General features: G+C 42.8%; 2 protein-coding genes across 2 annotated transcripts; both read left to right on the top strand.

Annotated features, from left to right (window-relative positions):
- The first annotated feature begins 12,047 nt into the window (after positions 1-12,047).
- Positions 12,048-12,880, top strand: LOC131330032 (uncharacterized). Its single transcript, XM_058363508.1, has 2 exons — positions 12,048-12,255; positions 12,357-12,880. The coding sequence occupies exons 1-2, from the start codon at positions 12,048-12,050 to the stop codon at positions 12,878-12,880; spliced, it is 732 nt and encodes a 243-aa protein (XP_058219491.1).
- A 1,361-nt stretch (positions 12,881-14,241) lies between these two features.
- LOC131330020 (uncharacterized) lies at positions 14,242-15,198 on the top strand. The gene has a single exon (XM_058363486.1). It carries the CDS (start codon positions 14,242-14,244, stop codon positions 15,196-15,198), a length of 957 nt encoding a protein of 318 aa, XP_058219469.1.
- Positions 15,199-17,458: the final 2,260 nt, after the last annotated feature.

The raw sequence follows: 17,458 nt of genomic DNA, 5'->3' as shown, positions 1-17,458 counted from the left end.
GTACATCCATACGGTACCAAACCATACCAAAATGGTGCAATACCATACAAGTACATCTATAGGCACCAAACCACACCATAACAGTACAATTCTGTACGAGTACGTCCATATGGTACCAAACTACACCAAAATGGTACAATACCGTACGAGTACGACCATACGGAACCAAACCACACCAAAATGGTACAATACCGTATGAGTACGTCCATAAGGTACCAAACAACACAAAAATGGTTCAACACCGAACGAGTACTTCAATACGGTACCAAACCACGAAAAAATGGTACAACACTGTGCAAGTACATCCAAACGGTACCAACCCACACCAAAACGGTACAACGCCGTACGAGTACATCCATACGGTACCAAACCACACCAAAACGGTACAATGCCATATGAGTACATCCGAACGGTACCAAGCCACAAGAAAAAGTTACAATACTTTTGGAGTATGTCCATACGGTACCAAACCACATTAAAACGGTACAATACCGTACGAGAATCTCCATACGGTACCAAACCACGCCAAAACGGTACAACCCCATATTAGTACATCCATACGGTATCAAACCACACAAAAACGGTGCAATACCATACGAGTACATCCATAGGTACCAAACCACACCAAAACGGTACAATACCATACGAGTACGTCCATACGGAACAAAACCACACCAAAACGGTACAATACCATTTGAGTTCGTCCATATGGTACCAAACCACATTAAAACGAAACAATACCGTACGAGAATCTCCATACGGTACCAAACGACACCAAAATGGTACAATACAGTACGAGTACATCCATAGGAGCGAAACCACACCAAAAAGGAACAATACCGTACGAGAACCTCCATACGTTACCAAACCAAATTAAAACGGAACAATACCATACGAGAACCTCCATACGGAACCAAACCACACCAAAATGGTTCAACACCTCGTACATCCATACGGTACCAAACCACACCAAAATGGTGCAATACCATACGAGTACATCCATAGGTACCAAACAACACCAAAACAGTATAATACCATACGAGTACATCCATACGGTACCAAACCACACAAAAAGGGTACAATACTGTACAAGTACGTCCATACGGAACCAAACCACACCAAAATGGTACAATACCGTACGAGTACGTCCATACGGTACCAAATGACACAAAAATGGTACAATACAGTACGAGTACATCCATAGGTGCGAAACCACACCAAAAAGGAACAATACCGTACGAGAACCTCCATACGTTACCAAACCAAATTAAAACGGAACAATACCATACGAGAATCTCCATACGGAACCAAACCACACCAAAATTGTTCAACACCTCGTACATCCATACGGTACCAAACCACACCAAAATGGTGCAATACCATACGAGTACATCCATAGGTACCAAACAACACCAAAACGGTATAATACCATACGAGTACATCCATACGGTACCAAACAACACCAAAAGGGTACAATACTGTACAAGTACGTCCATACGGAACCAAACCACACCAAAACGGTACAATACCGTACGAGTACGTCCATACGGTACCAAACGACACAAAAATGGAACAACACCGTATGAGTACTTCCATACTGTACCACACCACACCATAACGGTACAACACCGTACGAGTATATCCATATGGTACCAAACCACACCATAACGGTAGAATACCGTACGAGTACATCCATAAAGTACCAAACCACACAAAAATGGTACAATACTATACGAAAACCTCCATACAGTACCATGCCACACCAAAATGATACAATGCCGTATGAGTGCATCCATACGGTACCAAGCCACACTAAAATGGAACAATACCGTACGAGAACCTCCATAAGGTACCAAACCACATTAAAATGGAACAATACCATACGAGAAACTCCATACGGTACCAAACCACACCAAAACGGTACCACACCGTACGAGTACGTCCATACGGTACCAAACCACACAAAAGAGTACAATACCGTACGAATACATCTGATAGTACCAAACCACTCCTAAACGGTACAATACCATACGAGTACATCCATACGGTACCAAACCACACCAAAACGGTGCAATACGGTACGAGTACAACCATATGGTACGAAACCACACCAAAACGGTACAATTCCATACAAGGACGTCCATACGGAACCAAACCACACCAAAACGGTTCAATACGGTACGAGTACGTCCATACGGTACCAAACCACACCAAAATGGTACAATACCGTACGAGTACGTCCATATGGTGCCAACCTACACCAAAACGGTACAAATACCATACGAGTCCATCCATAAGGTGGCAAACCACACAAAAATGGTACAAAACTATACGAAAACCTCCATACGGTACCAAGCCACACCAAAACTGTACAATACCGTACGAGTACATCCGTACGGTACCATGCCCCACCAAAACGATACAATACTGTACGAGTATGTCCATACGGTACCAAACCACATTAAAACGGAATAATACAGTACGAGAACCTCAATACGGTACCAAACCACACCAAAAAGGTAAAACACCGTACGAGTACATTCAAACGGTACTAAACCACACCAAAACGGTACAACACCGTATGAGTACATCCATACGGTACCAAACCGCACCGAAATGGTACAACATCTTACGAGTACATCCATCCGATAACAAACCACTCCAAAATGGTACAACACCGTACGAGTACATCCATATTGTATAAAACCAACACATAACGGTACAATACCATACGAGTACATCCATAAAGTACCAAACCACGCCAAAATGGTATAATACCATACGAGAACCTCCATACGGTACAAAGCCACACCAAAACGGTACTATTCCGTAAGAAAACATCCGTACGGTACCAAACCACAACACCGTACGGTACCAAACCACACAAAAACGTTACAATACTTTAGGAGTATGTCCAAAGGGTCCCAAACCACATTAAAACGGAACAATACCGTAAGAGAACCTCCATACGGTACCAAACCACAACAAAACGGTACAATACTGTACGAGTGCATCCATAGGAGCAAAACCAAACCAAAACGAAACAATACCGTACAAGAACCTCCAAACGGTACCAAATCACATTAAAACGAAACAATACCGTACGACAACCTCCATACGGTACCAAACCACACCAAAATGGTACAACCCCATATTAGTACATCCATACGGTATCAGACCACACAAAAACGGTGCAATAACATACGAGTACATCCATTGGTTCCAAACCACACCAAAATGGTATAATACCGTACGAAAACATCCATATGGTACCAAACCAGACCAAAACGGTACCATACCGTACAAGTACGTCCATACGGACCAAACCACACAAAAATGGTACAATACCGTACGAGTATGTCCATATGGTACCAAACCACATTAAAACGGAACAATACCGTACGAGAATCTCCATACGGTACCAATCGACACCAAAATGGTACAATACAGTACGAGTACATCCATAGGTGCGAAACCACACCAAAAAGGAACAATATCGTAAGAGAACCTCCATACTTTACCAAACCAAATTAAAACGGAACAATACCATACGAGAACCACCATACGGTACCAAACCACACCAAAACGGTTCAACACCGTACGAGTACATCCATACGGTACCAAACCACACCAAAAATGGTGCAATACCATACGAGTACATCCATAGGTTAAAATAACACCAAAACGGTATAATACCATACAAGTACATCCATACGGTACCAAACCACACCAAAACGGTACAATACCGTACGAGTATGTCCATACGGAACCAAACCACACCAAAACGGTACAATACCGTACGAGTACGTCCATACGGTACCAAACGACACAAAAATGGTACAACACCGTACGAGTACTTCCATACGGTACCAAACAACACCAAAACGGTACAACACCGTTCGAGTATATCCATACGGTACCAAACCACACCATAACGGTACAATACCGTACGAGTACATCCATAAGGTACCATACCACACCAAAATGGTACAATACCATACGAGAACCTCCATACGGTACCAAGCCACACCAAAACGATACAATGCCATATGAGTACATCCATACGGTACCAAGCAACACTAAAACGGAACAATATCGTACGAGAATCTCCATACGGTACAAAACCACATGAAAACGGTACAATACCGTACGAGTACATCCATAGGTGTGAAACCACACCAAAACGGAACAATACCGTACGAGAACCTCCATAAGGTACCAATTAAACCACATTAAAACGGAACAATACCGTACGAGAACCTCCATACGGTACCAAACCACACCAAAACGGTACCACACCGTACGAGTACGTCCATACGGTACCAAACCACACCAAAAGGGTACAATACCGTACGAATACATCCACACTGTACCAAACCACTCCAAAACGGTACGATACCATACGAATACATCCATACGGTGCCAAACCACACCAAAACGGTGCAATACCGTACGAGTACATCCATATGGTACCAAACCACACCAAAACGGTACAATACCGTACGAGTACGTCCACACGGAACCAAACCACACCAAAATGGTTCAATACGGTACGAGTTGTCCATACGGTACCAAACCACACCAAAATGGTTCAATACCGTATGAGTACATCCATACGGTACCAAACGACACCAAAATGGTACAATACAGTACGAGTACATCCGTAGGTGCGAAACCACTCCAAAAAGGAACAATACCGTACGAGAACCTCCATACGTTACCAAACCAAATTAAAACGGAACAATACCAAACGAGAACCTCCATACGGTACCAAACCACACCAAAACGGTGCAATACGGTACGAGTACATCCATATGGTACCAAACCACACAAAAACGGTACAATACCATACGAGTACGTCCATACGGAACCAAACCACACCAAAACGGTTCAATACGGTACGGGTACGTCCATACGGTACCAAACCACACCAAAATGGTACAATACCGTACGAGTACGTCCATACGGTGCCAACCGACACCAAAACGGTACAATACCACACGATTACATCCATAAGTGGCAAACCATACCAAATTTGTACAAAACTATACGAGAACCTCCATACGGTACCAAGCCACACCAAAACTGTACAATACCGGACGAGTACATCCGTACGGTACCATGCCCCACCAAAACGATCCAATACTGTACGAGTATGTCCATACGGTACCAAACCACATTAAAACGGAATAATACCGTATGAGAACCTCCATACGGTACCAAACCACACCAAAAAGGTAAAACACTATACAAGTACATCCAAACGGTACAAAACCACACCAAAACGGTACAACACCGTATGAGTACATCCTTACGGTACCAAACCACGCTGAAATTGTACAACATCGTACGAGTACTTCCATACGATAACAAACCCCGCCAAAATGGTACAACACCGTACGAGTACATCCATATGGTACAGAACAAGCACATAACGGTACAATACCGTACGAGTACATCCATAAAGTACCATACCACGCCAAAATGGTATAATACCGTGCGAGAACCTCCATACGGTACCAAGCCTCACCAAAACGGTACAATTCCGTATGAAAACATCCGTACGGTACCCAACCACACGAAAACGTTACAATAATTTAAGAGTATGTCCAAAGGGTACCAAACCACATTAAAACGGAACAATACCGTAAGAGAACCTCCATACGGTACCAAACCACAACAAAATGGTACAATACTGTACGGGTGCATCCATAGGAGCGAAACCAAACCAAAACGAAACAATACCGTACAAGAACCACCAAACGGTACCAAATCACATTAAAACGGAACAATACCGTACGACAACCTCCATACGATACCAAACCACACCAAAATGGTACAACCCCATATTAGTACATCCATACGGTATCAAACCACACAAAAACGGTGCAATACCATACGATTACATTCATACGGTACCAAACCACACCGAAACGGTACAACATCGTACGAGTACATCCATACGATAACAAACCACGCCAAAATGGTACAACACCGCATGAGTACATCCATATGGTACAAAACAAGCACATAACGGTACAATACCGTACGAGTACATCCATAAAGTACCATACCATGCCAGAATGGTATAATACCGTACGAGAACCTCCATACGGTACAAACCCTCACCAAAACGGTACAATTCCGTATGAAAACATCCGTACGGTACCAAACCACATTCAAACGGAACAATACCGTAAGAGAACATCCATACGGTACCAAACCACAACAAAACGGTACAATACTGTACGGGTGCATCCATAGGAGCGAAACCAAACCAAAACGAAACAATACCATACAAGAACCACCAAACGGTACCAAATCACATTAAAACGGAACAGTACCGTACGACAACCTCCATACGGTACCAAACCACACCAAAATGGTACAACCCCATATTAGTACATCCATACGGTATCAAACCACACAAAAACGGTGCAATACCATACGATTACATCCATACGGTACCAAACCACACCGAAACGGTACAACATCGTGTGAGTAGATCCATACGATTAAAAACCACGCCAAAATGATACAACACCGTACGAGTACATCCATATGGTACAAAACAAGCACATAACGGTACAATACCGTAAGAGTACATCCATAAAGTACCATACCACGCCAAAATGGTATAATACCGTACGAGAACCTCCATACGGTACCAACCCTCACCAAAACGGTACAATTCCATATGAAAACATTCGTACGGTACCAAACCACTCGAAAACGTTACAATAATTTAGGAGTATGTCCAAAGGGTACCAAACCACATTAAAACGGAACAATACCGTAAGAGAACCTCCATACGGTACCAAACCACAACAAAACGGTACAATACTGTATGGGTGCATCCATAGGAGCGAAACCAAACCAAAACGAAACAATACCGTACAAGAACCACCAAACGATACCAAATCACATTAAAAGGGAACAATACCGTACGACAACCTCCATACGGTACCAAACCACACCAAAATGGTACAACCCCATATTAGTACATCCATACGGTATCAAACCACACAAAAATGGTGCAATACCATACGAGTCGATCCATAGGTACCAAACCACACCAAAACGGTATAATACCGTACGAGTACGTCCATATGGTACCAAACCAGACCAAAACGGTACCATACCGTACGAGTACGTCCACACGGAACCAAACCACACCAAAACGGTTCAATACGGTACGAGTACGTCCATACGGTACCAAACCACACCAAAATAGTTCAATACCGTATGAGTACATCCATACGGTACCAAACGACAACAAAACGGTACAATACAGTACGAGTACATCCATAGGTGCGAAACCACACCAAAAAGGAACAATACCATACGAGAACCTCCGTACGTTACCAAACCAAATTAAAACGGAACAATACCATACGAGAACCTCCTTACGGTACCAAACCACACCAAAACGGTTCAACACCGTACGAGTACATCCATACGGTATCAAACCACACCAAAATGGTTCAATACCGTATGAGTACATCCATACGGTACCAAACCAGAATAAACCAGAATAAAAAGGTACAATACTGTCTGACTACTTGCATAGGTACCAAAACGGTACGATACTGTACAACTACATACATATGGTACCAAACCACACCAAAACGGTACAATACTGTATGAGTACTTGCATAGGTACCAAACTAGACCAAAACGGTACAATACTGTACAACTACATACATATGGTACCAAACCACACCAAAACGGTACAATACTTTGCGAGTACAACCATACGGTACCAAACAACATAAAAATGGTACAACACCGTACGAGTACATCCATAAGTTTCCATACCACACGAAAACGATACAAAACTATACGAGAATCTCCATACGGTACCAAGCCACACGAAAATGGTACAATACCGTATGAGTACATCCATACGGTAGCTAGCCACACCAAAACAATACTGTACGAGTAGGTCCGAACGGTACCAAACCACATTAAAACTGAACAATACCGTACGAGAACCTCCATATGGTACCGAACCACTCCAAAACGGTACAACACCGTACGAGTACATCCATACGGTACCGAACCACACCAAAATAGTACAACACCGTACGAGTACATCGACACGGTACCAAACCACACCAAAATGGTACAACACCGTACGAGTACATCCGTTAGGTTTCAAACCACACCAAAATGGTACGGAACCGTACGAGTACGTCAATAGGAACCGAACCACACAAAAATGGTATAATTTCGTACGAGTACGTCCATACGGTACCAAACCACACCAAAATGGTACAATACCGTACGAGTACGTCCATACGGAACCAAACCACACCAAAACGGTACAATATCGTACGAGTACGTCCATATGTTACCAAAGGACACAAAAACGGTTCAACACCGTACGAGGACTTCCATACGGTAGCAAACCACGAAAGAATGGTACAACACCATACGAGTACATCCATACTGTACCAAACCACACCAAAATGGTGCAATACCATACGAGTACATCCATTAGGTACAAAACCACACCAAAATGGTACAATACCATACGAGTACGTCAATAGGTACCGAACGACACAAAAACGGTATAATTCCGTACGAGTATGTCCATACGGTACCAAACCACACCAAAAGGGTACAATACATATGAGTACGTCCATACGGAACCAAACCACACCAAAATGGTACAATACCGTACGAGTACGTCCATACGGTACCAAATGACACAAAAATGGTACAGCACCGTACGAGTACTTCCATACGGAACCAAACCACACCAAAGCGGTTCAATACGGTACGAGTACGTCCATACGGTAACAAACCACACCAAAATGGGACAATACCGTATGAGTACGTCCATACGGTGCCAACCGACACCAAAATGGTACAATATCGTACGAGTACATCCATAAGGTGGCAAACCACACCAATATGGGACAAAACTATACGAGAACCTCCATACGGTACCAAGCCACACCAAAACTGTACAATACCGTACGAGTACATCCGTACGGTACCATGCCACCCCAAAACGATACAATACTGTACGAGTATGTCCATACCGTACGAAACCACATTAAAATGGAATAATACCATACGAGAACCTCCATACGGTACCAAACACACCAAAACGGTACAACACCGTACGAGTACATCCAAACGGTACCAAACCACACCAAAACGGTACAACACCGTACGAGTACATCCATACGGTACCAAACCACACTGAAACGGTACAACATTGTACGAGTACATCGATACGATAACAAACCACGCCAAAATGGCACAACACCATACGAGTACATCCTTACGGTACCAAACCATAACATAACAGTACAATACCGTACGAGTACATCCATAAAGTACCATACCACGCCAAAATGGTATAATACGGTACGAGAACCTCCATACGGTACCAACCCACACCAAAATAGTACAATTCCGTATGAGAACATCCGTACGGTACAAAGCCACAAGAAAATGTTATAATACTTTAGGAGTATGTCCAAAGGTTACGAAACCACATTAAAACGGAACAATACCGTACGAGAACCTCCATACGGTACCAAAGCTCACCAAAATGGTACAATACTGTACGAGTGCATCCATATGTGCGAAACCATAACAAAACGGAACAATACAGTAGGAGAACCTCCATACGGTACCAAACCACACCGTACGAGTACGTCCATACGTTACCAAACCACACCAAAAGGGAAATCCAAAATGGTACAATACCGTACGAGTACATCCATACTGTACCAAACCACGCCAAAATGGTTGAATACCGTACAAGTACATCCATATGGTACCAAAACACACCAAAATGGTACAATACCGTAAGAGTACGCCCATATGGAACCAAACCACACCAAAACGGTACAATATGTACGAGTACGTCCATACGGTACGAAACCACACGAAAATGGTACGATACCATACGAGTACGTCCATAGGGTGCCAAATGACACAAAAACGGTACAATACCGTATGAAGACATCCACAAGGTGGCATACAACACCAAAATGGTAGAAAACTGTACGAGAACCTCCATCCGGTACCAAGCAACACCAAAACGGTACAATACCATACGAGTACATCCATATGGTACCATGCCACACCAAAACGATACAATACTGTACGAGTATGTCCATACGGTACCAAACCACATTAAAACGCAACAATACCGTACGAGAACCTCCATACGGTACCAAACCACACCAAAAGGGTACAATACCGTACGAGTACGTCCATAGGTGCGAAACCACACCAAAACGGAACAATACCATAAGAGAATCTCCATACGGTACCAAACCACATTAAAACGGAACAATACAGTACGAGAACCTCCATACGGTACCAAACCACACCAAAATGGTACCACACCATACTAGTACGTCCATACGGTACCAAACCACACCAAAAGGGTACAATACTGTACGAGTACATCCTTATGGTACCAAACCACACCAAAATGGTACAATATCGTACAAGTAGATCCATACGGTACCAAACCATACCAAAATGGTAAAATACCATACGAGTACGTCCATAAGGTACCATAACACCCCAAAATAGTACAGTACCGTACGAGAAACTCCGTATGATACCAAGCCACACCAAAACTGTACAACACAGTACGGGTACATCCATACGGTACCAAACAACACCAAAATGGTACAACACCGTACGAGTACATCCATACGGTACCAAACCAGACGAAAATGGTACAATACTGTATGAGTACTTCCATAGGTACCAAACCAGACCAAAATGGTACAGTCCTGTACTAGTACATACATATGGTACCAAACCACATCAAAACGGTACAATACCATACGAGTACGTCCATACGGTACCAAACCACATAAAAATGGTACAACACCGTACGAGTACATCCATAAGTTTCCATACTACACGAAAACGATACAAAACTGTACGAGAATCTCCATACGGTACCAAGCCACACGAAAATGGTACAATACCGTATGAGTACATCCATACGGTAGCAAGCCACACCAAAACAATACTGTACGAGTATGTCCATACGGTACCAAACCACATTAAAACTGAACAATACCGTACGAGAACCTCCATACGGTACCTAACCACTCCAAAATGGTACAACACCGTACGAGTACATCTTTACGGTACCAAACCACACCAAAACAGTACAACACCGTGCGAGTACATCGATACGGTACCAAACCACACCAAAATGGTACAACACCGTACGAGTACATCCATTAGGTACCAAACCACACCAAAATGGTACAATACCGTACGAGTACGTCCATAGGTACCGAACCACACCAAAACGGTACAATACCGTACGATTATATCCATACGGTACCGAACCACACCAAAATGGTACAACACCGTACGAGTACATCCATACGGTACCAAACCACACCAAAATGGTACAACACCGTACGAGTACATCCATTAGGTACCAAACCACACCAAAATGGTACAACACCGTACGAGTACATCCATACGGTACCAAACCACACCAAAACGGTACAATACCGTACAAGTACGTCCGTAGGTACCAAACCACACCAATACGGTACAATACCGTACGAGTACATCCATACGGTGCCAAACCACACCAAAACGGTACAATGCCATCCGAGTTCATCCATTGGGTACCACAACCTTACCAAAATGGTACAACGCCGTACGAGTACATCCATCCGGTACCAAACCACACCAAAATGGTACAATACCGTACGAGTACATCCAGATGGTACCAAACCTCACCAAAATGGTACAATACCGTACGAGTACATCCATAGATGCGAAACCACACCAAAACGGAACAATACCATACGAGAACCTCCATACGGTACCAAACCATACCAAAACGGTACCGCACCGAAGGAACCCCTTTCTATGCAACCTTTGTGTATGGGGCTAATAGCTATTTATCTAGGCAAGCTCTTTGGTCTAGTCTCCACCAGTCTAGTAATTCATATCCTTGGGTTGTGCTTGGTGATTTTAATGCCATTAGGTTCCCCAATGAAAAAGCTGGGGGGTATTCCTTCTGGCCCCCTTATATGAATGAGTTTAATGGTTGCCTTTATGCTTTTGAGCTTGATGATCTTAGGTTTTCGGGCTGTTTTTTCACTTGGGCCAATAAACAGGACCATGCTCATCATGTCACCACCAAATTGGATAGGGTTCTGGTTAATGAACAGTGGATGAAAGACTATTCCTGTTCTTCAGCTCATTTTCCCACCCCAGGGATCTCTGATCACTCTCTAGGTATTGTGTGTATCACTCCTAGTCCTAGGAAATCCTCTAAACCTTTCACGTTTTTTGATTTTATAGCTGATCATCCTCAGTTTTTAACTGTGGTTCAAAAGTCTGGAGGAAAGTGATCTTTGGAAATCCAATGTTCTGTGTTTGTGAGAAACTCAAACTGTTACAAGGGGAGTTTAAGATTATCAACATTAGAGACTTTAGTGATGTCTCTAAGAGAGTTGTGGACACTAGGCAGCTTCTTGAGTCTTTGCAGAAAGATTTGGGTAGTCAATCTTCTAACCTCTCTGTTATTAGCCAGGAGAAAGAGGTCCACAAGCAACTTCTCACTTTACTGAGGACCGAGGAAAGTCTGGCTAAACAAAAGTCAAGAATTCAGTGGTTGAAACTAGGGGATCAGTGCATTTCTTATTTCTTTAAAGCTGTGAGCAGCTCCCGTAATAGGAGTAAGATTACCAGTTTGGTGTTGGATGATGGGTCCCTCATTAATGACATTACGGATATCAAATCTAATTTTGTTAATTTCTATACCAATTTGCTTGGCACAGCCCACCCTACCTCTTATCATGGGCTATCCAGGATCCAACAGGTATTAGGTAGTCGATTATCCGATAGCGCCAAAAGTTAGCCATGGTTGATGATGTTTCTGATCTTGAAATCAAGAAGACCTTCTGGTCTCTTCCCTCTGGTAAAGCCCCTAGTCCTGATGGCTATAATGATGGTTTCTTTAAGAAGGCTTGGCCTATCATTGGCCATGAAGTCACTGCTGCTGTCAAAACCTTCTTTAGGTCTGGTCAGCTGCTCAAAAAAGCAAATTCAATTATTATTGCGCTTGTTCCTAAGGTCCCTAATCCATCTAGAGTGGGGGACTACAGACCCATCTCCTGTTGTAACACTATATATAAATGCATAGCTAGAATTCTTGCTAGAAGGTTGCAGGCGGTTCTTCCCACTTTAATTGATCCTGTACAATCAGGTTTCGTTAAAGGTAGGAGGATTGCTGACAATATTTTCCTTACCCAGGAGCTCATGAGAGGTTACCACAAATCTTCTTCCTCTCCCAGATGTGCCATGAAGGTAGACATCATGAAAGCATATGACAATGTTAGGTGGGACTTCCTGTGGGATGTCCTGACTTCTATGAATTTCCATCCCATCATGATCAATTGGATCCAAGCCTGTGTCACTACTGCTAACTACTCTCTTAGCATCAATGGTGAAGTCACTGGTTATATTTTTGGAAAAAAAAGGCTTAGACAAGGTGATCCTCTGTCTTCATACCTTTTTGCTATTGTGATGGAGATTCTCACTTGCCTTCTTAAGGAGAAATCCTGTCTTCCTGATTTCCATTTTCATTGGAGATGTGGAGCTACTAAGCTTGTCAATCTTTGTTTTGCTGATGATCTTATGATATTCTGTAAGGGCGAGCTGGCTTCAATTAATCATATTCAGGATGCACTCACCGAATTTCAATCCTTGTCTGGTCTTTCACCGAGCCCTGGGAAGAGTAGCATCTACTTTTCTGGGGTCAACACTAGTACTAGATTGGCTATCTTGGATTTATTAAGGTTTAAAGAGGGTACTTTGCCAGTTAGATATCTTGGTGTTCCCCTTCTCTCCTCTAAACTCAAAGCTACTGACTGTCAGCGTCTAGTGGATAACATTATAGCAAAAACCAAGTCCTGGACCAACAGAGACCTCACCTATGCTGGAAGGGTCCAGTTGATTAGAAATGTCCTCTTCTCTATCCAAACCGATTGGTCCTCATTGTTTATCATTCCTAAAAAGGTTATTAGAGAAGTTGAATCCGTCCTTCGGGCATTTCTTTGGACTGGTCCTGATCTTAGGAAAACAGGTGCCAAAGTCTCTTGGGAACATTTATGCTCTCCTAAGCAAGAGGGTGGTCTTGGTTTCAAATCCATGCAAGTATGGAATAAAGTAGCCATTGCCAAGCACATCTGGTTTTTAATTTCCGGGGGTGAATAGTCAATGTGGTGTCAGTGGGTCAAATCTTACTTAATCAAAGGTAGGAATTTTTGGAATTTGAAAATTCCTGGTGATTGCACTTGGGTTTGGAGGAAACTCTTGACCCTCAGGCCGGTGGTACAACCATATATTCTAAGCATACTAGGTAATGGTCAATCCACCTCCTTGTGGTATGACAATTGGCATCCTCTTAGTCCCTTGATGAACAAATTTGGTACTCGAATAGCTTATGATTCTGGTATCTCGAAGGATGCTACTATGTCCCACATCATTCTTAATTCAAATTGGGCATTCCCCATTACTCAAACTTGGGAACTTAATGAGGTAAGAAATTCTTTGCCTCCTCTTATTCAGTCCAGATTGAATGGGGCTGACCATGTTAGATGGACTCTCACAGCCAATGGTCAGTTCTCAATTGCATCTTTATGGGACAAGTTGAGAACTCCCTTTCCTAAGGTCATGTGGCATAAGTTAGTATGGTTTTCTGGCCACATTCCGAAATGTAGCTTTGTCACTTGGATAGCTATTCTAAATAGGCTCTCCACTACTGATAGACTTTTGTTGTTTGGTCTTAATGTCTCTCCTGAATGTAGTCTTTGTCAAGAGAAGGAAAGCCATGATCACCTCTTCTTTAACTGCCCTTACTCTCAAAAAGTTTGGGGTGCCATCCAAACTAAGCTACATGTATCCTGGTCTCCTAGATCATGGTTTGATTGGATCTCTTTTCCGTCAGGTGTCAAAGGTAAAACACTTAAGGCTGTGCTTACAAAACTGGTCTTTACAGTAGCTGTTTATCACATCTGGATTGAGAGAAATGTTAGGAAGTTTCAAAATCTCTCTTGTACATGGGAGGCAGTTGTTCACAAAATCTGCTCTATGGTTAGAGCCAGACTTTTATCACTTCATAGAACGCCTCAATCTCAAGCAGCTTGGATTGAAAATGAGTGGAATTTGGCTTGAGTTGCAATTGTCTTATTGATGTATTGTGGTTGCTGTTGCCATTCGGCTGTTGTTGCTGTTTGTTAGCTTCTCAAAATGGTACAAGGTTGCTGTCCAAGAAGGGATAAGCAAGATAATCTCATGCAAAGGTTGTTCACTGTGTTGACTTCCTTGAAGGTGGCTAGCAAGTTGCAAAGAAGGAGTATCCAAAGGTTTCAAAGGGGGATACTTATCTGCTATTACTCCTATTTACAAGGTTGTTATCTTCAACTCTTTTCTTAATTTGTTCTATATATTCTGCGGTTCAACTCAGTTTGGATTCCTCCTCTTTGCCCTTCCTTCTCTTTGCTGTGAGTGCCAGCATATGTGTGTACCTATGAGTTGTGTGATTGAGCCCCAAAGTTCTTGAAGAGTGGAGGTAAAAGTTAGAGGGAGTCTTTTTGTAAGGGAGAGTTGAGGGTGTTAGGATTCTTCCTATTGCTTTTGTTTTTTGGTGGGTTAGATTTCGAGGGGGTATGTTGGGGAGCAGAAATTGCAATAGGACTGCTACTGTTACTGTTTAAGTTTCTGTTATGCTGCCTATTATTCTACCTTTCTGATCTGTTGTTTTGGATTTTGGAAAAGAGTGCAGCTTACTGCATTGACACATCATGCAGCCATTCAAGGTCCCAAGATAGCATTTGTTTGTTCATGGGAATGCTGTTGTTTTGGGAATGCTAAAAATGCAGAGATTGTATTGTAGAGCAGGCTGAATGTGCATTGCTTGTAGTTGTTTAGCTGGTAGCCCATCTTTATAATTGTCTTGATTGTTTGTGGGAGTCAACCATAGTATATGCCTAACTAACAGGGGCTGTCGTTGGGATCTTCCTTCGCGGAGGGGGACGTCCTCTGCATCGTTTTGCTATCTGTGTATTGGTGGACAGTTTATGTCTTGCTGATGTTATATTGCTACGGCTGCTACTACTGATAGTTTTTTGCTACTGCTGATCCTGCTTTTATGCTACTATTCAACTGATGCTGTCCCGTTGTTGCCAGCAAGAGGGCATCAGGACTGCTGTTCTGCTATTATGTTATGTGCAAACCAACTTTTGATATGTTCTGCTGCTGCTGTCCAGTTAACAGTCTGATGCCACAGTCCTTGACCAGTTAGCAATTTGCTGCCATCGAGCACTTGAGCAAAGATTTGATTGCCTACTACTGTTTTGATCCAATGAAGGATGATTACTTGTTGTGGCTGCTGCATTTTGTTGTTGCTGTTGTCTCCTAAGGCTGTTGTTGCTGCCATTCTGGGTTAAACCTTGTTCCGAGCAGTGCAGCTTCAGAAATTCTATGGGGGGCTGTATGCCCGAGAGCATTCCACCACTCTCGTGTGGAGTTGAAGTCCAACCAGTTAACAATTAGGCTTTTGGAAGTTTGGAGTATTCGAAATGTTTTAGCTTTATTCTCTCAGTAGTATGTAACTTATCTCTCATATTGTCATGTTGGCTATTTTGCGATTAGTCAGGTTACACACTATGTAAACCTTTTGCCATCTGTTTCGTATCCCTCTATTAGATGGGTAGGAAACAGATGTCCCATTTTCTTCTAGACCTATGTAGCCATTTGGCGTAGCTTTACTCTGTTTTTATGTTTTATTTTCTTTCTTTTTCCTCCTGGGGTATGCCCCTTGTAGGCTGTATATTCGGTTACTCTCTTTTTAATTTCAAGCTGATTTACCCACAAAAAAAAAACGGTACCACACCGTACGAGTACGTCCATACGGTACCAAACCACACCAAAACGGTACAATACCATACGAGTACATCCATATGGTACCAAACGACACCAAAACGGTACAATACCTTATGAGTACATCCATTGGGTACCAAACCACGCCAAAACGGTACAACACCGTACGAGTACATCCATACGGTACCAAACCACACCAAAACGGTACAAAACCGTACGAGTACATCCGTAAGGTACCATACCACACTAAAACGGTACAATACCGTACGAGAACCTCCATACGGTACCAAGCCACACCAAAACGGTGCCAAACCGTACGAGTATATCCATGCGGTACCAAACGACACCAAAACGGTACAACACTGTACGAGTACATCCATATGGTACCAAACCACACCAAAACGGTACAATAGCATACAAGTACATCCATAAAGTACCGTACCACACCAAAACGGTAGGATACCATACGAGAACCTCCATACGGTACCATGCCACACGAAAACGGTACAATACTATAGGAGTATGTCCATACGGTTTAAAACTGAACAATACC

The sequence above is a fragment of the Rhododendron vialii genome, chromosome 1a (genome assembly GCF_030253575.1).
Source record: "Rhododendron vialii isolate Sample 1 chromosome 1a, ASM3025357v1".
NCBI classification, from domain to species: domain Eukaryota; kingdom Viridiplantae; phylum Streptophyta; class Magnoliopsida; order Ericales; family Ericaceae; genus Rhododendron; species Rhododendron vialii.
This window is presented reverse-complemented; position numbering and strand designations above follow the sequence as displayed.

Excerpts from the sequence above, each read along its gene's own strand:
- LOC131330020 (XM_058363486.1), top strand. The coding sequence starts at position 14,242 with ATGTGGTGTCAGTGGGTCAAATCTTACTTAATCAAAGGTAGGAATTTT.
- LOC131330032 (XM_058363508.1), top strand. The coding sequence starts at position 12,048 with ATGAATGAGTTTAATGGTTGCCTTTATGCTTTTGAGCTTGATGATCTT. Across the intron at positions 12,256-12,356 it reads GATCTCTGATCACTCTCTAG|TCTGGAGGAAAGTGATCTTT; the intron begins GTATTGTGTGTA and ends GTGGTTCAAAAG.